The following is a 24,018-nucleotide window of genomic DNA, read 5'->3' on the forward strand; positions in this document are numbered from 1 at the left end:
GACCTGGTTTCACAGCCTGCCAAGATGAATAAACTAGTCTTGGCTACCTACTGTTAATCTCTCTGTCCTTTCCTGTTCTGCTCTGCTTTTCTCTTTTACATGATTCTTCTGAAGTACTATCTGCTTCACCCTATAAAATTCACCTAATTTGGAGATCACTGCCCCTTTGTTGGCTGCCCTGTCTTCAGATACATGTTACAAGCAGGTGGAGAAGTTGCACAGAGACCATCACAAGTTAAATTGTCTAGTGACAAAAACAGTGAGAAATGGTCCATCTTCCTATTGCTGATTTTTCTGCTGCCTCACCTCAATAACCACAATTATAATCCTCTCCTTGAGTTTCATGGTTTATTGGATGAATTTGCTCTCGTGACACAGTGTGAATCCACAGAGGTCATCCGATAAGGTCCATCTACTACCCAGTGACATGGCATAGCTAGCTCTATTCTGTCAACAAAAGTAATTCACATTGGCATTGTATGCTATTTTGCTTGCTGACTAGCTAATACAGTTGTGCTGCTCTCCATTGACGTTTTTATGCTTAGCTACTTAATTTATAGGGAGAAATGTGTTTCAAATCAGACAGTGTTTTGATGGCATTAGATTGGCGATAGACTTTAAATGCAGAATAATTGCCCCCCATGTCTGTGGCTGAGTCAGCAATTTTGTCAAATGTCCTTGGTGCAACATGTTGTTGCCTATCCCTGGACAAAACGCTGCTGCGATGTGATGCAAATATGTAAATAGTTTACATAGTGTGCACGAAGATGGAAGAAAATCAGTTTTAATCTGAGGCGCATCGGCATAGATAACAATGGCATGAATATTCTTTGCCATATTGGAATTACTTCAAAAATATGCCCATTATACTGACTTTATTCCACTGTCATAGTTTAAGGTTTAGTACAGATATGATTTAAAGGGCCAGTTTTTTTCCTTACTGACCCATTTTCCAAAGTGAGATGGAACTGGGAAAAAAAACTTGTCAACTTACTGCTGGAGGCCCATCCATTGCAGTTTTCACGTGGGTATCAATTTAGATAGCCAGGGCTTCTGCCCAAGGCTGGTGGAGGCCTAATTAATTTTGAAAAATGTGGCTTCTAAGACATTGTTAGGACCCAAATGCCATTTCTGTGTCAACTAGCGCCATCACCGCTGCTTTTGCCACTTCTCCACAAACTATGGATTGTGGAGGTGGAGGAATCATAAGCTGCAATCAGACAAAACTGAAAGCAAGTCACATTATTTTGGCACTTCTAAGCCTTAAAGCCGAAGTGTGTTGTTTACATCTCACTTCCATTTTAATCTGCTGCTCCACTGACCCACACAGTTGATCTTTTAAGCCTCCCCTTTAAGGTCCTGCTGCAGGTCCACTTCAATCTCTACTCCACCACATTTCCCCATCTTCCAAGCAGCAAGCTGCCTATAACCAGCATGACTAGCGCTGGCAGTAAACATCCTGTATTTAAACGGGGCTTATCAGGCAGGTAGAATGATGCCCTGCTCACTGGCCTTCTGATCTACGGCAGAAATCAAAATCAACCTCAGAGGTCCAGTCATATATGCCATAAAACTTTTCATGATTTGCAATTTGTAGTCATAATTGGGGAAGGTTCAATTGATAATTTTACCTTTATGACATTATAGATTTAATGCCATGTTAAACCTGTATCAAAATAAGCAAACAGTTGTGAATGCCTGTCAAATGCAAATTAATGCCTGGATTTTCATTTCCCGCACATTGGTAATCAGTGCTAAACTCAGCCTCAAGCACAGCACTGTCCCCATTACCTTGAGAAAGAAGCGGTACATCACAATGCAACTGGAGAATTTTCACAACGTTATCAGTTCTACTTCACTTCTTTTTAAAAAATGTACGGGGATGAATTTCCTCTTTATTTTCGGCATAATAGTGGTGGGTAAACAGGGCAAAATATTTTTGTGACAGGAAAATCAGGCAGAAGCTCCTTCCACCCTCTTTCTACCTTTTTAATTACTTCTCCCAAGCTCTGTCATGCTTTCTCAGCATTCCTGCAATCCACAGAGTCTCCGGACCCCTCAATTTCAATATATGCTAATGAGGGACATTGGTGCTGGATCTACCAGTTTCCTGCTTTTACATCTGTAAAGCACATAAGCTGACTTTGAACTGGGATTTGTAAGGTGCAGATGCTGCCAACGTCAACTGGTACATACAGAAATAAGGATTGCCTGAAATAAAGCAAAATACTGCGGCTTCTGGAACCCTGAAATAAAAAAGAAAGTACTGGAAATACTCAGCACGTCTGGCAGCATCTGTGGAGAGAGAAGCAGAGTCAACGTTTTAGGTCTACGTTGGTCATGGGAACCTTTTATGAAATTGGTTTGCCATGGCGCCTGACTCGCCAGTTATAAATGCTCTCAGTAACTCATGGTTCCAACTGTCAGGTAGGACCTGCAGGAGTGCTATTCAAAGGATTCATCCTCTCTATACAGCTTAATTGCTGGTTTGTTCTTTTAGGCTGCTAGTTAATATCAGGGTCTTTTTTTTGGCTATTTCTTGCATTTCACAAGTGAATTTTGACATTTGGGCCAAATTTGTGCAGGTGATAGGTTGTTTCAGTCTGCTTCAGAAATAGTTTATCAGTCATCTGTTAAAAGGGAAAAAAAATGACTTGCATTTACAGAGCGTTTTCCACAACCGCAGGATGTCTCAAAGCACTTTACAACCAATGAAATACTTTTTGAAGTGTAGTCACTGTGATAATATAGACACATAGCAGCCAATTTGCATAGCAAACTCCCACAAACAGCAATGTGTTAATGACCAGATAATCTTTTTTTTGGGATGTTGATTATGTGATGAATATTGGCCAGGACACTGGGGTAACTCCCCTGCTGTTCTGCAAAATTGTACCATGGGATCTTTTGCATCCACCCGAGCAGGCAGATGGGGCCTCGGTTTAACATCTCATCCGAAAGACAGTACCTCCAACAGTACAGCACTCCCTTAGTACTGCACTGGAGTATCAACCTTGATTTTTGTGCTCAATTAGTAGGTTTATCTTTTGGGCTGGAGGGGGAAAGGAGCAACAAGAAGACAGCTGAAAGCAGGATAAGCTATGAGAAGAAGAAAGAGGAGGGAATCAAGGGATATGGAGCGACGATGGAGAAGTAGAGCTCATGGAAAAAAATCAACCATGCTCTAAATGAATAGCAGAACAGGCTCAAGAGGTTGATGGCCTGACTCTATTCCTAAATTCTTCTTCTGTTCTCTAAAGGCCAGGGTGCAAAATGAGGGCATCCCCGTTGCTTTATGTGGTCCCCACAGAATATTCCATCAACCACCTCAATAGGAAAGGCTCCCACTCACTCAATTTACAGATTTTAGGTGATAACATACTCCTTATGCAGATTTTAGGGAGCTAGGAAGGAGATTAAAGGACCTCAAAAGTAGTAATCTCAGGATTACTCCCAGTCCCATGTGCAAGTGAGCATAGGAATAAGAGAATTGAGCAATTGAACATGTGGCTGGAGAACTGATGTCGGAGGGAAGGCATCAGATTTCTGAGACATTGGGATTGGTTCTGGGGCAGGTGGGACCTGTACAAGATGGACAGGTTGCATCTTAGTAGGACTGGGATGAATATCCTCGCAGGGAAATTTGCTAGTGCTGTTGGGGAGGATTGAAACTAAATTGTCAGGTGGGATGGGAACTTGAGAGGGAGCTCAGACTGGAGGGAAGCAAAACTGGTAACTTGTCTGCGGTATGGGAACCAGGAGCAAGTATTAGAGAGGAATACCAAGGTGCACAGAATACTGGAGGAGATAGATAGCACAAGAGTAGGGAATAGTATGTTATTAGGTGGGGTCAGAGTAAGGGAAAAAGTAATAAAGTTTGAATCAGAGTTAATGTGCATGTATGTGAATGCACAAAGTGTGGTTAATAAGACTGATGAGGTACAGGTGCAGATTGCTACATGGAAATATGATGTTGTGGCTATAACAGAGACCTGGCTCAAAGAAGGGCAGGATTGCATGTTAAATATTCCTGGATACAAGGTGTTCTCCAATGAGAAAGGAGGCACTGCTAGACCTGGTTCTTGGGAATTAGGTGAGACAAGTGGATCAAGTGTCAGTAGGAGAACATTTAGGGGATAGTGATCTTTGTACTGTAAGGTTTAGGCTAACTATGGAAAAAGACAAAGAGCAATCCAAGGTACGAATAATTAACTGGGGGAAGGCCAACTTCAATGGGGTAAGAATGGAACTGGGGCAAATAAACTGGAGTCAAAAATTGGCAGGAAAACCAATAGATGAACAATGGGCTACCTTCAAAGAAGAGATAGTTCAGGCACGGGCAAGGTTTGTTCCCTCGAAGGGGAAAAGTAAAGGAAACCAATCCAGAGCTCCCTGGATGACAAAAGAGGTAGAGATTAAGATAAAGAAGAAAAAGTGTGCTTGTGACAGATGCCAGGTAGAAAATACTATTGAGAACCAGGCTGAATATAGCAGGTCCAGAAGGGAAGTGAAAAAGCAAATAAGAGATACAAAGAGAGAGCATGAACAGAGACTGGCAGCTAGCATTAAAAGAAATCCCAAAGTTTTCTACAGGCATATAAATAGTAAAAGTGTGGTAAAAGGAAGAGTGGGGTCGATTAGGGACCAACAAGGGGATTTACACATGGAGGCAGAGGGCATAGCTGATGTATTAAATTAATACTTTGCAGCTGTCTTTACCAAGGAAGAAGATGCAACCCAGGCAATGTTGAAAGAGGAGGTAAGTCAGACACTAGAGGGGTTTAAAATTGATTAAAAGGAAGTATTAGATAGGCTGTCTGTAGTTAAAGTGGATAAAGCACCAAGGCACGATGAGATGCATCGAAGGATACTGAGGGAAGTGAGGGTGGAAATCACAGGCACTGGCCATAATTTTTCAGTCTTCCTTAGGCTTGGGGGTGGTGCCAGAGGACTGGAGAATTCCAAACATTACACCCTTGTTCAAAAAAGGGTGTAAAGTTAAGCCCAGCAACTACAGGCCAGTCAGTTTAACTTCAGTGGTGGGAAAACTTCGAGAAAAAAATAATTCAGGACAAAATCAATAGTCACATGGACAAATGCGAGTTAATTAAGAAAAGCCAGCATGGATTTCTTAAGCGAAAATCGTATTTGACTAACTTGCTGGAGTTTTTTGAGGAGGTAACAGAAAGGGTTGATGAGGGCAATGCTGTTGAGGTGGTGTACATGGACTTTCAAAAGGCATTTGATATAGTGCCACACAACAGACTTGTCAGCAAACTTGTAGCTCATGGAATAAAATGGATGGTAGCAACATGAATACGGAATTGGCTGAGTGACAGAAAACAAAGAGTAATGGTTAATGGATGTTTTTCAGGCTGGAGGAAGGTTTGTAGTGGAGTTCCTCAGGAATCAGTGTTGGGACCCTTGCTTTTCCTGATATATATTAATGACCTAGACCTTGGTGTACAGGGCACAATTTCAAAGTTTGTAGATGATACAAAACTTGGAAGCATTGTGAACTGTGAGGGGGATAGTGTAGAACTTCAAAAGGACATAGACAAGTTGGTGAAATGGGCAGACAGTGGCAGATGAAGTTCAATGCAGAGAAATGTGAAGTGATTCATTTTGGTAGTAAGAACATGGAGAGACAATATAGAATAAAGGGTACAATTCTAAAGAGGGTGCAGGAGCAGAGGGACCTAGGTGTATATGTGCATAAGTCATTGAAGGTGGCAGGACAGGTTGAGAGAGCGGGCAATAAAGCATACAGTATCCTGGGCTTTATTAGAGTAGCATAGAGTACAAGAGCAAAGAAGTTATGTTGAACTTGTATAAGACACTAGTTCAGCCTCAGCTGGAGTATTGTGTCCAGTTCTGGGCACCGCACTTCAGGAAAGACGTGAGTGCATTGGAGAGAGTACAGAAAATATTCAGGAGAATGATTCCAGGGATGAGGAATTTCAGTTATGAAGGTAGATTGGAGAAGTTAGGACTGTTTTCCTTGGAGAAGAGAAGACTGAGAGGTAATTTGATACAGGGGTCATGGGGGGTCTAGACAGTGTAGAGAGAAACTATTTCCACTTGTGAAAGGATCGAGAATGAAAGGGCACAGATTTAAAGTATTTGGTTAAAAAAAAGCAAAAGTGGCATGAGGAAAAACTTTTTCATGCAGCGAGTGGTTAAGGTCTGGAATGTGCTGCCTGAGAATGTGATGGAGGCAGGTTCAATTGAAGCATTCAAAAGGGAATTAGACAGTTATATGAAAAGGAAGCATGTGCAGGGTTATGGGGAGAAGGCAGGGGAATGGAACTGAGAGAGTTGCTCTTTCAGAGAGCCAGTGCGGACATGATGGGTGGAATGGCCTCCTTCTGCACTGTAACAATTCTGTGACGTTGTCCCAGTGCATTCATTTTTTGAGATTTGGCCCTTCCTGAACTCTTCAGAGGAGAAAATCTGGTCAGCAGATGACTTTTGAATGACAAAGCTTGCACCTTTGCCCCATGGATAATAATGCCAGTAAGAATGGTCTGAACAACAGGAGAGTGCGATAACAAAACACAAAACAACCTCCTTACTTCTATGGTGCACAACAACTTGTTTCGAATAAGCATGAGACACTTGATGGCAAAATATATGGAACAGACTTTATTGATATGTACACAGTGATCGGCCGAACAGTATACAGAGAGCAGCGTTTTTGGTTTCTGTACCTTTCGAGCTTACTGAAAACTGTTGAAAACCATGCTCCTTTATATATCATGAGCTGAAACTTATTTTGGCAGTGCAGGTCCCAGCGAAGGGCCAGACAGCGGGGAGCAACCCTTGCTGGCCATTTGTTGGACCGCGGTCAAATTTAACAGCAGACAGGCCTGGTCAATCAGAAGGCCGGCAGCTCAGCAGTCCCAGCAATGCCACATGGAGCAGCGGCCACTGCTGGGACAGAATCTGGCCCAGAGCAGCATCATGAACACTGTCCTAGGACAAAGATAAGTGAAGTCGGGGTTGCCAGGGCCAATCAGGCCCAACTGTAATGTAATATAGAGATGACTTCACCTTTAAGAAACCCTACCTTTCAGAGATGAGGCCACTGATGCAACTAATGACATCATCAGAGATATATATATAGACACCATTTTAAGAGACTCACTCAGCACATGGCTTTACAGAGAACAGACACAAACCAGCAAGGAAAAGACCTGTACCTGAAATCTTGCAATGTAAATAAGTGAGCAGGGGTTGTGGGGGGCCATACAGGAGGGTGGGGTGAGGTGCTGCATCAGGGATAGACTGTGCTGCTGGGGGGGTGGGGGATGCGCAATCAGAAGGGCTCCCCCACTTAGGCCTGCAAGGAGGTGCCAGGTATTACCAGGCGGCCTGCTCAGGTGCTGAAATTCCCAGCCACCGCTGGTATCATACCAGTGGCAGCAGGAGGAGGCCCTTAAGTGGCAAGCAATTGACTGTTTGTGGGCCTCAATTGGCCTGGGGCAGTTGGGCTGCTTTCAACTTCCCACCTTTTCTGGTAAAGTGGCAGCGGGGGCAGGTAGGCGACAGGAACGGTGACCCCCCTCACCCCACCTCCCACTCGATTTTATGCCCCCACACCCAGCCCATTCCCAGGGAGCATAAATTTCCAGCCAAAAACGCATGAAGACCAGCGGATACATGCAAAAGATAGTGGAATAAAGGAGAAGACAAAGTCCTGGTTCAGCAAGAGCAAACATCGAAAATTAGCTCACAATTTGACGCAAGGCTGCTCAGAGAAAAGGAAGCATGATCGTAGCGAAGAGAGGAAACTACATTCTGAAGAGAAATGTAACCTTCTTCAAAAGTGTCAATATTAAAACAATTCCAGAAGAAAGTGACGAAGACGACTTTGATGACGTCATGCCTGCGACAACTCAAGAAGCAGCTCAACCAAATCAAGCACAGCCAAGATTGATACTGCAAGAAGATTGTTCAGATTTCACCGATTACCTGTGCGATTTAAAGACTATGTCATGCATCTATGATGAAGGGAGTTAGACGCGAACAAAGTCTCTCCCCTCCAAGTTTCAAACTTCAGTCCAACTGAGTTTTGTTCAGTGTAATCTTACAATTGTAAATCTTTAAAAGAAAAGGGGAAAACTTTAAATTTAGAAGGGGGTAATGTAATGTAGTGTAGCGATGACTCATCTTTAGGAAACCTGTACCTTTATGAGATCAGGCCACTGATGCAACTGATGCCTTTATCATATAAGGAGACACAATTTTCAGAGACTCACTCAGCACATGGCTTTACAGAGAACAGACGCACATCAGCAAGGAAAAGGCCTGGTACCTGAAATCATGCAATGTAAATCAGTAAGACTGTTATGAGGAAGTGGTCTCAGGCTGCCCTTTTGTTCCTTTTCTGGTTTGATCACGACAGGGTTTATCCTTTTTTAACACAGTGATTTAACTTACCACCTCAGTGAGCGCTTGCTCCTGTTCAATGAAGAGTGCAGGGGGGAATGCCAGGAGCAGCACCGGGCATACATCAAAATGGGGTGTCAACCTGGTGAAGCTACAACACAGGACTACTTGCGTGCGAAACTGCATAAGCAGCATGCGATAGACACAGCTAAGCGACCCCATAACCAACAGATCACATTTTAAGCTCTGCAGTCCTGCCACATCCAGCCGCAAATGATGGTGGACAATTAAACAACTAACTGCAGGAGGTGGCTCCACAAATATCCCCATCTTCAATGAAGGGGAAGCCCAACACATCAGTGCGAAAGATAAGGCAGAAGCATTTGCAGCAGTCTTCAGCCAGAAGCGCCGATTTGATGATCCATCTCGGCCTCCTCCTGAAGTCCCCAGCATCACAGATGTCAGACTTCAGCCAATTCCATTCACTCCGCATAATATCAAGAAATGACTGAAGGCACTGGATACTGCAAAGGCTATGGGCCCTGACAATATTCCAGCAACGGTGCTGAAGGCCTGTGCTCCAGAACTTGCTGCGCCCCTAGCCAAGCTGTTCCAGTACAGCTACAACACTGGCATCTACCTGGCAAAATTGCCCAGGTATGCCCTGAACACAAAAAGCAGGACAAGTCCAACACGGCCAATTACCGCCCCATGAGTCTAATCTCAAGCATCAGTAAAGTGCTGGAAGGTGCCATCAAGGGGCACTTGCTTTGCAATATCCTGCTCAGTGACGCTCAGTTTGGGTTTCACCAGGGCCACTCAGCTCCTGACCTCATTAAAGCCTTGGTTCAAACATGGACAAAAGAGCTGAACTCCAGAGGTGAGGTGAGAGTGACTGCCCTTGACATCAAGGCAGTATTTGACTGAGTATGGCATCAAGGAGCCCTAGCAAAACTGAAGTCAATGGGAATCAGGAGGAAACTTTCTGCTGGTTGGAGTCATATCTAGCACATAGGAAGATGGTTGTGGTTGTTGGAGGTGAATCATCTGAGCTCCAGGACATCACTGCAGGAGTTCCTCAGGGTAGTGTCCTAGGCCCAACCATCTTCAGCTGCTTCATCAATGACCTTCCTTCAATCATAAGGTCAGAAGTGGGCATGTTCGCTGATGATTGCACAATGTTCAGCACCATTCGCAACTCCTCAGATATTGAAGCAGTCCATGTAGAAATGCAGCAAGACCTGGACAATATCCAGGCTTGGGCTGATAAGTGGCAAGTAACATTCGTCGGTTGGAGTCGGGTCTGTAGTAACTCACCTCCTGACTCCCCAAAGCCTGTCCACCATCTACAAGGCACAAGTCAGGAGTGTGATGGAATACTCTCCACTTGCCTGGATGGGTGCAGCTCCAACAACACTCAAGAAGCTCGACACCATCCAGGACAAAGCAGCCCGCTTGATTGGCATCCCATCCACGAACATTCACTCCCTCCATCACCGATGCACAGTGGCAGCAGTGTGCACCATCTACAAGATGTACTGCAGCAATGCACCAAGGCTCCTTAGACGGCACCTTCCAAACCTGTGACCTTAACCAACTAGAAGGACAAGGGCAGCAAATGCATGGGAACACCACCACCTACAAGTTCCCCTCCAAGTCACACACCATCCTGACTTGGAACTATATCGCTGTCCCTTCACTGTCGCTGGGTCAAAATCCTGGAACTCCCTTCCTAACACCCACCTTGTGGGTGTACCTACCTTACATGGACTGCAGCGTTTGAAGAAGGCAGCTCACCACCACCTTCTCAAGGGCAATTGGGGATGGGCAATAAATGCTGGTCTGGCCAGCGGCAGCCACATCCCATCAATGAATAAAAAAAATTGCAAATGAACCAATCAGACAGGTTTTCTTGAGTTTAAACAAGAAAGATGTAAGTGCATTATCCTCATCATTCTAAACTGGTTAAAATTACTAAAAATATGCTATGCATCCATGCTCACATTCACACAAGAGCCACACACACACAAATAGATTACAGAGGGAAAAACCAAGTTGGGAGGTTGGAGTAGAGTCTGTAATAAATCAAATTGGAATTTGTAGTTTCAGTGTCTTTAGTTGAAACTGCAGTGCTGAAGTCCTCGCTGGGCCACATACACATTTGCAGACTTGCCTGTATCCTAGTTGTTGGCTGTAAGGATCTGTAGATTTGGCTTCACTAGCTGTTGCTTGAGGCTTCTCTGGATCTCTGGAGAGAGAGGGGGAGAGAGGAGAGAAAGAGCTGTTCCCTTGCTTGCTTCCAGTTACAGTCTGCCTTCTGAGTCACCACTCACAATCTCCAGAGTGGCACAAGCAGTCACATGATATGACCACCTCTTTGTGTTTTAATGCAAATCTTCTGGAATTTTCTCTGAAATTCAAGGCTCTCCCCTCAGGCTGCCCACATATCCTTGGTTGGGGTGTTGGCTCTTTCAAAGTCAATGGTTATCGATGGCTTTTGACGATGCCATTGATGAGGTAATCTCGGGTAATTGAATCCGAGAGCACCCATTGTTCTGGCTAGGCTGAGTCAATCATGCTTGCCTCCAGTCTGCTTTGTTGCTGATTCATGTGCAAATTGCCTTGGCCATCTTCGCTGCTAGCTTTTCTGTTTAAAAAGTTATTTGTATCAATTTCCAGTAAAGGTCTCAGGCAAAGTTCCACTCAATGAAATTAATATTTTCCATTTGGCATGTGGGGTTTTCATAACAAAGACAATAAATCGTGTTCGTGTTGAATCTGAATATAAAGCCTGCGGTTGTCATTTGAAGAAGACTTAAGAACACAATACAACACTACACCAGTGAGGGGGTGGTGGTTGGGGGGTGCAGTTTCTTGCCGCAGGGGTGGCCATTGCCACTGGACAGCCTCTCCATGGGCCATGGATTGCCCCTAAAGGAGAGAACCCCTCCCAAAAGCCCACTAGGAGGCCACCAGGTCTCCCCTGGCGTTGTCTCCATGCTGCGGCTGGCCCCTCCGACATTAGTTAACTGGAACAGAGGCTCAATTGGCCTAGGGCAGGAGGGCCATCCTCTATCTTCCTCGCTGTGGACAAAATGGCATGGTGCCAGGAGAATGTTGGGCATGTCACCAGATGCCTCCCCATGCCATTTGATCTGCCCCTCCCCACCCACGCCTCCCATCCCATCTCCAAGGGCTGGATAAAAGTAAGCCCCATATTTTGTCTACATCAAAGGTACATGTCCCAGATAAGATCTCAGTATGCATCTATTCCCAAATCCTTTGAAGACAATCTATTCATGTACAGTTGTAGTCGTTTAATCCAAAGCTACTTTTCTCAAACGAGACTTCCTGACGTAACTGTGCTTAATCTCTTTGAAGAACAGGCTTTATTAACCATTTTCTTTCTATACCATAATCAATCAATCCTCTACCTGTATTTATTACCCTAGCCCCTAAAATTATATCTTAATCACTCATGGCTGATGCCATCACTGTCATTTATGTCCTTGCACAAGCACTTCTTGTATGAGAAGACAAGCTATGCATTCCTCTCATGACACTTCAAACCCAATCTATTTATCCTGGAACGTCTTGTTCTACAATACAAAGAAGTTTGACTGTTGACTCTTAGCTTCCAAGATGTCCAACATACAACTCTCCAGGATGTCCAACAGTCTGCTCTAGCTTCCAGTGAAATTTCCATGCACTCGATTGGAGCCTGCAATGAAAAATCTTCTCTATTGTCATTGCAAAAGAAAGATGTCAACTTGTCAGTTGCTGCACATCCTCAGAGATGGCCCTCAGTGCCTGAACATTGGTACGATGTTCCTTGAACATTCTTTCTTTTCGGTGATTACCTATGGGTTTTGGATCCCATAATTCGAAAGCCATAAGCTACCTTCTCCTCAGCCTCTGCTAGGAAGGTGACACATCTTCACTCACTTCCCAATCCTGTAGCTCAGTCGAACTCTGTGAATCAGCCAGTGCCATATCCTCACAAACACTATCTTGTTACATGTGAACAAACTGGTGCTTGAGAGTAAAGAAGCAAACAATGCAGGGGGTGAGTTGTTGGAGGAAAGTTGTGACAGTGGAATAAGGAGCAGGAGGTCTGTACAGGAACCCAGGGGTGGGCTTCTATCTGCAATCAAACTTTAGTTGACCAGGCGGTAGTTAAGTTTCTGCTTACAGAGATACCAGGGTGACAGTGTAGGTGTTCACACATTGTCCTGCTAGCAACGTGCCACCAACATCACCATTTATTTATTTAGAGATACAACACTGAAACAGGCCCTTCGGCCCACTGAGTCTATGCCAACCAACAACCACCCATTTATACTAATCCTACATTAATCCCATATTCCCTACCACATCCCCACCATTCTCCTACCACCTACCTCCACTAGGGGCAGTTTACAATGGCCAATTTACCGATCAACCTGCAAGTCTTTGGCTGTGGGAGGAAACCGGAGCACCCGGCGGAAACCCACACAGTCACAGGGAGAACTTGCAAACTCCACACAGGCAGTACCCAGAACTGAACCCGGGTCACTGGAGCTGTAAAGCTGCGGTGCTAACCACTGTGCCGCCCAAACAGCCAAATCTGGAATGGGCGGGCTGTCTTACAAGGAAAGATTGGACTGGCTAGATTTGTATCCACTGGAATTTAGAAGAGTAAGAGGCCACTTGATTGAAACATATAAGATCCTGAGGGGGCTTGACAGGGTGGATGTGGAAAGGATGTTTCCCCTTGTGGGAGAATCTAGAACTAGGGGTCACTGTTTTAAAATAAGGGGTTGCCCATTTAAGACAGAGATGAGGAAAAGTGTTTTCTCTCAGAGGGTTGTGAGTCTTTGGAATTCTCTTCCTCAAAAGGCAGTAGAAGCAGAGTCTTTGAATATTTTTAAGGCAGAGGTAGATAGATTCTTGATAAGGAAGGGGGTGAAAGGTTATTGGGGTAGGTGGAAATGTGGAGAAATCAATTCAACCATTAACTTATTGAATGGTGGAGCAGGCTCGAAGGACCGAGTGGCCTACTCCTGCTCCTAATTCATATGTTCATATGTTCATCTGCCATGGCAAGAGCAGATTCCTCTCGATGAGATCCATCATCTTCTGGTTATATGACATGAGAGTTTTAAAAGTGGGAGTATACCCTGAAGTGGCCTGTCCCTGGCAGGCTTTGTGTCTTAATTTCTCTAGCAAGGAGATAAAGTAAATGAAGGGAATTGTAGCAATTGAGAACTTTGTGGCAAGTGGCATAGGAAAGCTGAAGTAAGAGATGTAGGGGTATCAGCAAGTTAAAATGCATAGAGTGTTTACCATACTGTGTATGTAAGAAATTGCCATTAGGGTAGCTGGATAAAAATAGTGCAAAATGCTGAATTATAACAATTTTCCCCTCACTCCCCACCCCGCCACTACTTATTCAGAGTACATTGTGAAGGCTTAGGTTGTTTTTAATTCTTTCATGGGATGTGGGTGGCATTTGTTGCCCATCCCTAATTGACCTGGAGAAGGTGGTGGTGAGCTGCCTTCTTGAACTGCTGCAGCCCTTGGGGTGTATAGGTACACTCAGAGTGCTGTTAGGGAGGGAGTTCCAGGATTTTGATCAGCAACAGTGAAGGAATGGCGATATAGGTCCAAGTCAGGATGATGTGTGACTTGGAGGGGAACTCGCAGTTGGTGGTGTTCAAGTTGCATGAGTGTTGCTTTAAAAGACTGAAGGGTGCGCTGGTGCTCAGGGTGGATAAGGAAGAAGTGGTGAGACTTATTCTAGCAATGGTTAGCAGTCCTGGGGTATGAAGGTTGACACTCAGTATCACTGCCATCTCCCTTGGAGGTGTGATGAGTAGCATTCCTGAGCTGCTCGCCACGACCAAGGAACTGTGCTTTCTTAATTCAATTTCCTCGTGGAGGACTTGGATGTTTGAGTCAGGAAAATCTGTATTGTTCTTCTGTGTTTGTGTGCCCTGCTTTGCTGACCCGTTTGGGTATTTGCGCCATACAGTCCTGCTTTAGGCATTTTTTGAAATGTAACAGAAAAAGACTGACGAGAGATGGAGTGAAATTATCTGGTGAGGCAAATGAGTGAGCGAAGCTGCTCTTCTTCCTGAGCTGGTTGGTCCCCAGTCAGCCACTGCTGAAGTAGGTAGGTTAAACTGTCTAATTATAGGTTGCACTCTGATGTCTGTGCCCTCAAGCAGTTTACACCCACTTTACACAGGATTTACATCAATCTCTAGTTTTGTGACTTCTGATTTCCTTTGAAACAGTAATTTTAAATTTTTTTTTAAATTCAGTTATGGGATTTGGGCGTCGCTGGCCAGACTAGCATTTATTCCCCATCCCTAATTGCACTTGAGAAGGTGGTGGTGAGCTGCCTTCTTGAACCGCTGCAGTCCATTTGGGGTAGGTATACCCACAGTGCTGTTAGGAAGGGAGTTCCAGGATTTTGACCTAGCGACAGCGAAGGAACGGCAATATAGTTCCAAGTCAGGATGGTGTACGACTTGGAGGGGAACTTGCAGGTGGCGGTGTTCCCATGTATTTGCTGCCCTTGTCCTTCTATTTGGTAGAGGTCGCGGGTTTGGAAGGTGCTGTCGAAGGAGCCTTGGTGCATTGCTGCAGTATATCTTGTAGATGGTACACACTGCTGCCACTGTGCATCGGTGGTGGAGGGAGTGAATGTTTGTAGATGGGGTGCCAATCAAGTGGGCTGCTTTGTCCTGGTTGGTGTCGAGCTTCTTGAGTGTTGTTGGAGCTGCACCCATCCAGGCAAGTGGAGAGTATTCCATCACACTCCTGACTTGTGCCTTGTAGATGGTGGACAGGCTTTGGGGAGTCAGGCGGTGAGTTACTCGCCTCAGGATTCCTAGCCTCTGACCTTCTCTTGTAGCCAAGGTATTTATTCTGGTCAATGGTAGCCCCTAGGATGTTGATGGTGGGGGATTCAGCGATGGTAATGCCATTGAATGTCAAAGGGAGATGGTTAGATTCTCTCTTGTTGGAGATGGTCATTGCCTGGCACTTGTGTGGCACGAATGTTACTTGCTACTTATCAGCCCAAGCCTGGATATTGTCCAGGTCTTGCTGCATTTCTAAACGGACTGCTTCAGTATCTGAGGAGTCACGAATGGTACTGACCATTGTGCAATCATCAGTGAACATGCCCACTTCTGACCTTATGATTGAAGGAAGGTCATTGATGAAGCAGCTGAAGATGGTTGGGCCTAGGACACTACCCTGAGGAACTCCTGCAGTGATGTCCTGGAGCTCAGATGATTGACCTCCAACAACTACAACCATCTTCCTTAGCCCTAGGTATGACTCCAGCCAGTGGAGAGTTTTCCTCCTGATTCCCATTGACCTCAGTCAATACATACAGTGATATATTTCTGTTCCATCGCTCCGGGCTGTTCATCGGTTCCACAAAAAAGTGAGCAGCAGTGAGGTAAATTGATAACTTTATTTATCTTTAAAAATGATAAGTAAGCAGACGATAAAATCTTGTGCCACAAAACTCTCCAGTGTGTGAAAAAACTTGGCACCACACCTAATACTGCAAATTCTTTTAAAAAGGGAAGATTACTTAGCATAACTATGTACCAAAAATCTTTACAGAAACTAAAAAGAACCAATTTTCCCCCCACAATTTCTTGAATATTTGTCTAAGAAAATAACAAATACCAGCAGGAAAGTTGAAAAATTGTAAAAAATATAAGTAGTGGGTTATTCAGTATCAATAACTGACATTTACAAGCAGCGCACTTTAGTACCATAATATTTTGGACCACACCAATCAAATATGTATGTTTATGGGACTTTAGTTAGGGAAAATATACAAGTGATGAAAGTCATATCTATAGAAAATTGTAAATTTAAAAGCTTTTAAATAACAAATTCCATCAAAAATGATTCAGAAGTGACAACTGAAGTATCGCATTTAATTTGCCTCTGTAACATCAGAGACCTTTGTTGTACCTACCTACATGAATATAGGTAGGAGGATCAAAAATAATGACTCCACAAACATGCAGTATGACTTGGAATGGCCTTTTTCGTACTTACAGTTGAGCAAAAATGTCCATTAAACACAGTGCCTTCCCATAATGAAAAAGAGATCCAAGTATAAAAGTTTTACAACACATTATACATTGATTCCACACTAGAATTTTTATAAAACATTTACCAGTGTCACATTATTACATGAGCTCACTAATATCAAGTACTATAGATCAGTTACTTATACAATCATTAAAAAGTCTCTTTTTTAACAAGTATAGAATGCTTAATTTTGAATTAACATGTTAATAAAGTTTGTGCAAAACAAGCAGGCCTCTATAATTAAGTGATGTCATTTTGCTTTCTTGTTTTTTTTTACAAAAGAGACCAGGGAATTTGCTCAAAAGTGCGTCTCTTTTTCTGTGATAGTAGGAATGCGTCCATCACTTTTAAGTTTGCCATCACAGTCATTAATTGTGCTGCAGCATGTGTCCATACTAGATAATCCCATTCCTCTTCTTCGCAAGTCTGGACTGGGTGTTGTAAGCTTCTTAATTCTCTGAAATTGTAACAAGAACAAGGATTTAAAAAAATGCAATTTAGGATCGGATTATTTACCTGATCACTTTCTCTTCCTTTTTTTGAAGGTGAGGAATGATGTCAGTGTATGGTTCCACCTAGTGCTTATTAAACAACCAGTTTTAATATGTGAGACTAGACAGTAAACCTTGGTGGACTATTTTAGCGTTAGTTCCAGTGAGTGGAGTGTAGAGTTCTGGGTTGACATCCTGCAGGATGTTCAATGGGAGCGGACTGCCCCATCACCCCCATCCATCGTATCTAGATGGTTTTCTGGTAGGGGTTGTGAGTCAGGCTAATTGACTCGCTGCCCACAAGGGTGATGGAAGCGAAGAAGTTCAATGACTTCAAGAGGAAGTTGGATAGACACCTGAGATAAATATACTTGCAGGACTACAGGAATTGAGCCAGGGATTGAGTGGGATTGACAGTTTAGCTCCGTGAAGAGCCGGCAATAACTCGAAGGGCCTAATGGCCTCCTTCTGTGCCGTATGTGACTCCATGGCCTGAATTTTAGTAATGTGCTGCAAATCACGGTGACACATTTTGAAGTTGGCTGTTCGCCTGCACGGAGCGGCTGCTGATGAGCCCCTGCTATAATTTGCACGGGGGTTCATTTAAATAGAGGGGGCAGAATGGCCACCCTGATGACTGAGAGGGGTCCGCCACTCTGTCCCCGGCAATGGTGTCTGGCACCATTTTTAATCAGCTTCAAACCTTTACCAGCAATTTAAATTTTGAAAGAGCACAGCACCTTTACTTTCAATAAAAACAGTCAATTGAACATCAAAGCACCTCTTCCACCCCCGCCCCCCCAAAATAATCAAACACTATATTTCCCTCTCCTCCCCGAAAAACTATTTTTTTCTGGTACCGCCCTTTCACCCCCAAACTTTATAATCTTTGCCCTTTAATCCCTTCCCACCATCCCCTCAGCCAATGGAAATACTCTTCCCCACTGCCCCGCCCTGATAATTTTACTCCTTCCCCCCCCTTCCCACCAGTGTCATGCCTTGGAACTCTGAATGGAGTTCCGAAGGCACAGGAGCTCCGGCCAGCAGCCGGAATATTGGCATGGGATAGCCGTCAGGACAAGGTAAGCTTATTTGCATGTGTTTTAATTAATTTTAATATTAAAATGAAGGTCCCGCTGCTGAACGGCAGGGAGGCCACACCAAGGCCTCGCCGCCGCCAGTAAAATGCGGCGGGGCCTTCTCGCCGTCGGGGGCCATGACAGCCCTCTCCCGCAAGAATTTTCCAGGCCCCCCCCCCCCCGCCACAACCCCCAACATCAGAGGGCTAATAAAATTCAGCTCTATGACTCTCGGACATATCCCTGCAAAAAGGGGCTTTGCTAGAAAAACAACCCAGAGCACAATCTGCTGGTAGTAAATCAGTGGAAGAAATGGGTTGCCTTGTGTGCCACTAAGCACAGCAAAGGACAGAGAAGTAAGATTTAACTATAAAGTGTAGTACAGCCAAGGATGATCTTATCCTCATTTAATGTCTGCATGTGTGAGAATGTTAGCTGCCTCTTTCCCTAGTCTGGTGCCATATAGCTAGCTTGAAAGTAGTGCTTTCTTATTATACAAGTATGTTTCTATGTTTCTACACCAGAGGCATTAGTAAAAGTAATAATAATTTTTTAAAGACATAAATGTCACAATAATACTACTTTAGACAGCCATTGCAAAGGGTGTGTGGAATGAACAGGATATCAGGTTTAAGTTGCTATACCCATCACCAGGGTTTTTGACTTGGAATGTAAAAGTATTCTAATTATTATAATTCAAGAATAACATTCTCAAAGGTGATAACTAATTACCAAATTAACTGGTTGACTACTTGGCAAGGAAAAGCAGACGGTTCGTACCAAACGACACTTAGTGGATTGAGAAAAATAAAATCAAACTGATAGTGTTGAAATATCTGCTTGTAATTACCTCTAAAAAGGTTCCTTCAGCGTTCCATAGTTTGAGGATAAATCCCAGAGGTATGCAAATCATGGAAGAAAGAGCCAGGGCCCACCCTAGCGCATAGCCCCAGTCTGGATAGGTGTATATGTTGTTATACTTAAGTGGTTTATATTTCACAATGAAGAAAATGAAAATCGCCTGAAAGAAAAAAGATTCAGTAACAGTTAAGATAAATGTTTGCTTCAGATATTCTAATGTGCTCATGCAAAATGTTTTAAATTTGCTTCCCAAATATTTCACTTACTACCGTGCACACCACTGCAAAACAGTTTTGCAAAAGTAACAGTATAACACCGGTTAATGCTTCAGGCTGGTGCCCATTCATCAGAACTGACGAAGGGCAACTGACATGAAATGTTAGCTCTGTTTCACTCTCCTGCTATTTCCAGCATTTTCTGTTTTATTTCAAATTTCCGCAGTACTTTGCTCTAGTGTAACACTAGTGTAACTCTGGTGTCAGGTTCTGATCTGACTCCACATTGCAGCAATATTAGACACCCTTGGGAAAATTATTGCCCATTGCTTAGGCATGTCACCACATGGAGTATGACTCCAGCTCACTGTCACACCAGCTTTGTGAAGTGTTTCTTATAATAATTTGAGAAAGTGTATGTTCAAAATTTACTCTTCAGGAATGGACCACTGCACATGCATTCTGTTAAACAGATTTTCAATTTTCATTTGGCTCTTGCTGGCTGAGAGTTGTATTTTGCACATACTGGTCTCATATCCTATCAACCTGAAACACTGGGCTGAATTTCCCCATGTGTACTCAATCCTGATGTTGGGATGAATTCTGGGTTGGGAACCCAGAAATTGCCATGGCTGGTTGATGGACGCAATTTTCCCAGAGGCAGCCAATTAAGAAGCTGCCTCCAGGAGCCCCGTCCATTTAGGGATGGCAGCTGGGTTCCAGGGTCAGGAGGTCCAATCAGCGTGGTTTGTGGGTCAGGCTGCAGGCCGCCTTCATAATGTAGGTGATCCCTGGCCATCAGCAGGAGTGGCAGTGGCACCATGAAGGCACCTTTAGTGGGAGAGAAGCAGCTGCCATTGCAACAGGTCAGCATTAGTGAGACATCAGTCTCCAAGTAATGGCTACAAGGGAATGCCCGCTGCCTGGGGATTGATCTCCCTTGTGAATTACTGCCGGACAATAAATTAAACCCTCAAATGAGTCACAGTTTGGACCACCCACTGCAAATCCACCTCTGATCCATTTTTGGGCTCCTGACACAGTGGAGGGCCCATGCACTTTCGGGAAAATCTCTTGTGGCCTGGAAAAGAGAAGTGGTACATTATCATCCGCTGCTGGGCGGGTTGCCGTTGAATGCTCTAATCTGTCTCTGGGAAAAGCACTCGGAGGTCAGAACACGTTGGGAAGCTGGCCTGACATGCATCTTTCCAAATTTCCTCGTGCTCCCACCTCCAAAGTCACCGACCGCGGGCCTGGGAAATTTCAGCCCATTAACTCTGTTCCTCTCTCTGCAGATGCTACATGACCTAAGTATTTTTCAATATTTTCTGCTTTTTATTACAGAATTCCAACATCCACAGTGTTTTGCATCAGCTTTCTCTCTTCCTTTCCATTTAAAAAAAAAAGAAATTCAGTGGACGTATGTTTTAGTAATAAAAAAGTAACAATCACATTTATGCTGTTAAGAGATAAGTACATAATTTTAAAACATACACACATGCTTAAGTGAATGCATTTATAAACAAATAAAAGGATTACAAAAGAAGCATAATTGCTTTGGGTACAGAAGTAAACTGAAGACTGCAAATTAAATATTGGGGAACAAATTAAAAACAAATATGTACATTATTACAAATAATTAAGGGATGCAAAGTACAATGATATTTCAAAATATTTAATATTGAAGCCAATTCACATGATTAATATTTTTCTTAACTGAATGTAAAATGAAAGCAGTTGACAAAAGGTACAGTAAAAGTTTAGGAACTTACTGAACATATACCAGGAGTGATGAACATCCAGCACCATTTAATCAGAAACCATGGTCTGTACCCAATCATGTCTTCAATGTTGTCATAGAACCGATTACTTCCTATGAACATGACAGCGATTAGGAGAATATCAAGTATCACACCATACATAAGAAAGGCTGTGTCATTATCTGCATGATTTAATATTACTGCAGTATTTTACAATCATTATCACCTGACCTGATAGGGTAACATATCTGGTTTGCAATTTTTCTTGCACTTGTATGGGCTGGCATACTGTGGAAATAGTTTATTTCACAGAAATCAAGATATTACACCAGTCTGTTATACAGAGCTCAAGAGACATTTGCATGAAGGAGACTGTGGATTAATGACACGGCCTGATTTTTTTTTTCTTAATTTAGCTGCACAGATATATATATGTCTGAAACCCAAAGAACAGAGCAAGCCAGAGGTATAAAATATCCAATATCTTCCCCATGAAATACTTATTTTATCTTATCTCCATTGCGTTACTGGCCAGCTGTAATTTATTCATAAATTCATCACTCATGAGCTATGCAGAGAGACTTGCTAAAGAAAATAATAATGCCTTACAGTGAATCTGTAAATAGGCTCTTTAACTAAAATGGTCAGACCTATATTTCTAAGGAAATGTGAATTTCCTTCGAGCAGGAATAGCTGCAATTTAACAAAACAATTTTTAAAAGTCTGTGATTTGAAAACTTGGAAGACTTCCGTTCTGTCCCTCTTCCAGATGTAATATTCCAGATTTTGTGGTCAGCAGTGAAGTGAGGTCACTCATCGCTGACCTCAAAGAAGGCTACCCACAAAGATCTAGTGATGTCTGTGGTGTGGATTTCATTCTGGAACCAGTGATAGGGGATTTCTGGTGTTCAGCATCAGTAATATCATCAAGCAGGCTAAGCAATCACTGAAGAATTCTCACAGACAGCAAACCAGGAAGTAACAAGTAGGTTTTATCATTCACTTTTTATAATCTTATTGAAAGTGAAATAACGATTAGAACATACACATCAGATTGACATAGAAGCTGAAATATCATAAACAAACTTTACTTTTTTATTATTTTAATAACCTTCTTTCTTTGGCCTCCTTATCTCGAGAGACAATGGGTAAGCGCCTGGAGGTGGTCAGCGGTGTGTGGAGCAGCGCCTGGAGTGGCTATAAAGGCCAATTCTAGAGTGACGGGCTCTTCCACAGGTGCTGCAGAAAAATTTGTTTGTCGGGGCTGTTACACAGTTGGCTCTCCCCTTACGCCTCTGTCTTTTTTCCTGCCAACTGCTAAGTCTCTTCGACTCGCCACACTTTAGCCCTGCCTTTATGGCTGCCCGCCAGCTCTGGTGAACGCTGGCAACTGACTCCCACGACTTGTGATCAATGTCACAGGACTTCATGTCGCGTTTGCAGACGTCTTTAAAGCGGAGACATGGACGGCCGGTGGGTCTGATACCAGTGGCGAGCTCGCTGTACAATGTGTCTTTGGGGATCCTGCCATCTTCCATGCGGCTCACATGGCCAAGCCATCTCAAGCGCCGCTGACTCAGTAGTGTGTATAAGCTGGGGATGTTGGCCGCCTCGAGGACTTCTGTGTTGGAGATACGGTCCTGCCACCTGATGCCAAGTATTCTCCGGAGGCAGCGAAGATGGAATGAATTGAGACGTCGCTCTTGGCTGACTATGGGATTTTTATCATGCAATGCAGAAATCTGACATTCCACAAATATAAAATTCATTTTTCATGGTCGGACAGGTTGTTCAGCAGTAATTATGACAGAGTTTGCTGTTATTAACCAAGCTGCACCTCATTCGACAAGGCATAACTTTTTCAAGGCTTTGTGCAGTGTGACTAATAGCACAAACAGTGGAAATTCAAGTCAATTCATTGATTTCTAATTGGTTTCGATCTGCGAGCACTTCAACAGCGCACCCTGTGGAGGACTGGGGAATCACAGAGGGCAACTTCTGAATTTTCACGTTTAACTGCACATGTGCAGGCACCAGAAGTTACTGTCAGTTTCACAGAGTAATGGCGGTGAACTCGGACAGTTACGCCATCATTCCAACTGCAAATTCCAGGCCATTATCACAAAAGACACGTCTCTCTTTTCTCTCATGTACACTAAAAGGGCTAGAAAAGGGCTGGAATGTTACATTGTGGCAGTGGCCCTGCCCACCAGCTAAAAAGTCAGAGGCAAACCTGCCTCTGCTAGGCCTGGAAGCCATGCTGCAATTTTACGTGGTCCAGATCTTTAATTGGTCACAGTCGGGACTTCCACCCCTCTGAGGCAGGAAGTCCCCCCTCCACGAGCTACTGGCCAATCAGAGGGCCGGCAGCTCTTCAGTCCCAGCAGCTTCACTGGGGAGTGGTGGTCATTACTGGGACTGCACCCAGCCAGGACCAAAAACAATTGAAGAGGCACTAGAAAAGGTAAGTGGGGATTGGGCCTCACCGGGGATATTTGGCAGGGCCCCGGCGAGGCAGGGGGTTCGATCAAGAGAGCGGCGGAAGATGTTCCAGCAAGGGCACCTTGGGCCGTTGGGGGGACACTCCGTGGGACACAGGGGCTGGAATTTTATGTAGGGCAGGAGGCCCCGCCCACCAGTCAAAAAGTCAGGGATGAGCCTGCCTCCAACAGGCCTGGGGAGCCATGCTAGGATTTTACACTCGCCAGGCCTTTAATTGGCCTTGTGCTGGATTTCTACCTCTCTGAGACAGGAAGTGGTGGCCACTGCTGGAACTGCAACCCAATCACAGCTGCAAGAGGGACGCCAGCCCCGGAAGACAGGTAGGTTTATGGGGCCTTGCCGGGGACAATCAGCCGGGCTCCAGCGAGGCAAAAGAGGGGTCGGTTGGGGGAGGAGGTGAAACTTTCTTTCAGTGGAGGGGGTTGGGGCTTCAGGGGCGGTTTTACCTGGCGGTGTATTGGTGGCCTGACCCACCCACTTGCCCGCCGTGGGTAAAATAACAGCGGCATCGGAAGGAGGCCCTTAAGTGCCAGTTAATTGTCCACTTAAGGGCCTTGATCGGCCTGGGGTGGGCGGGCCATTTCTCACCACTGATGCTCCTTGTAAAATT

The 24,018-nt window shown here is 44.2% G+C and overlaps 1 protein-coding gene across 2 annotated transcripts in view; it reads right to left on the reverse strand.

Annotated features, from left to right (window-relative positions):
• Positions 1 to 15,843: 15,843 nt before the first annotated feature.
• Positions 15,844 to 24,018, reverse strand: part of slc6a11b (solute carrier family 6 member 11b) — a 213,659-nt gene continuing 205,484 nt past the window's right edge. For both annotated transcript variants that reach the window (XM_068051852.1, XM_068051853.1), the window contains 3 exons: positions 20,919 to 21,019; positions 18,921 to 19,091; positions 15,844 to 16,957 (listed from right to left, as the gene is read on the reverse strand). In XM_068051852.1, the coding sequence (XP_067907953.1) occupies positions 16,799 to 16,957; positions 18,921 to 19,091; positions 20,919 to 21,019 (431 nt within the window). In that variant the 3' untranslated portion in view covers positions 15,844 to 16,798. The remainder of the gene's footprint in view (positions 16,958 to 18,920; positions 19,092 to 20,918; positions 21,020 to 24,018) is intronic.

Source organism: Heterodontus francisci, chromosome 19 (assembly GCF_036365525.1).
Source record: "Heterodontus francisci isolate sHetFra1 chromosome 19, sHetFra1.hap1, whole genome shotgun sequence".
Taxonomy (NCBI): domain Eukaryota; kingdom Metazoa; phylum Chordata; class Chondrichthyes; order Heterodontiformes; family Heterodontidae; genus Heterodontus; species Heterodontus francisci.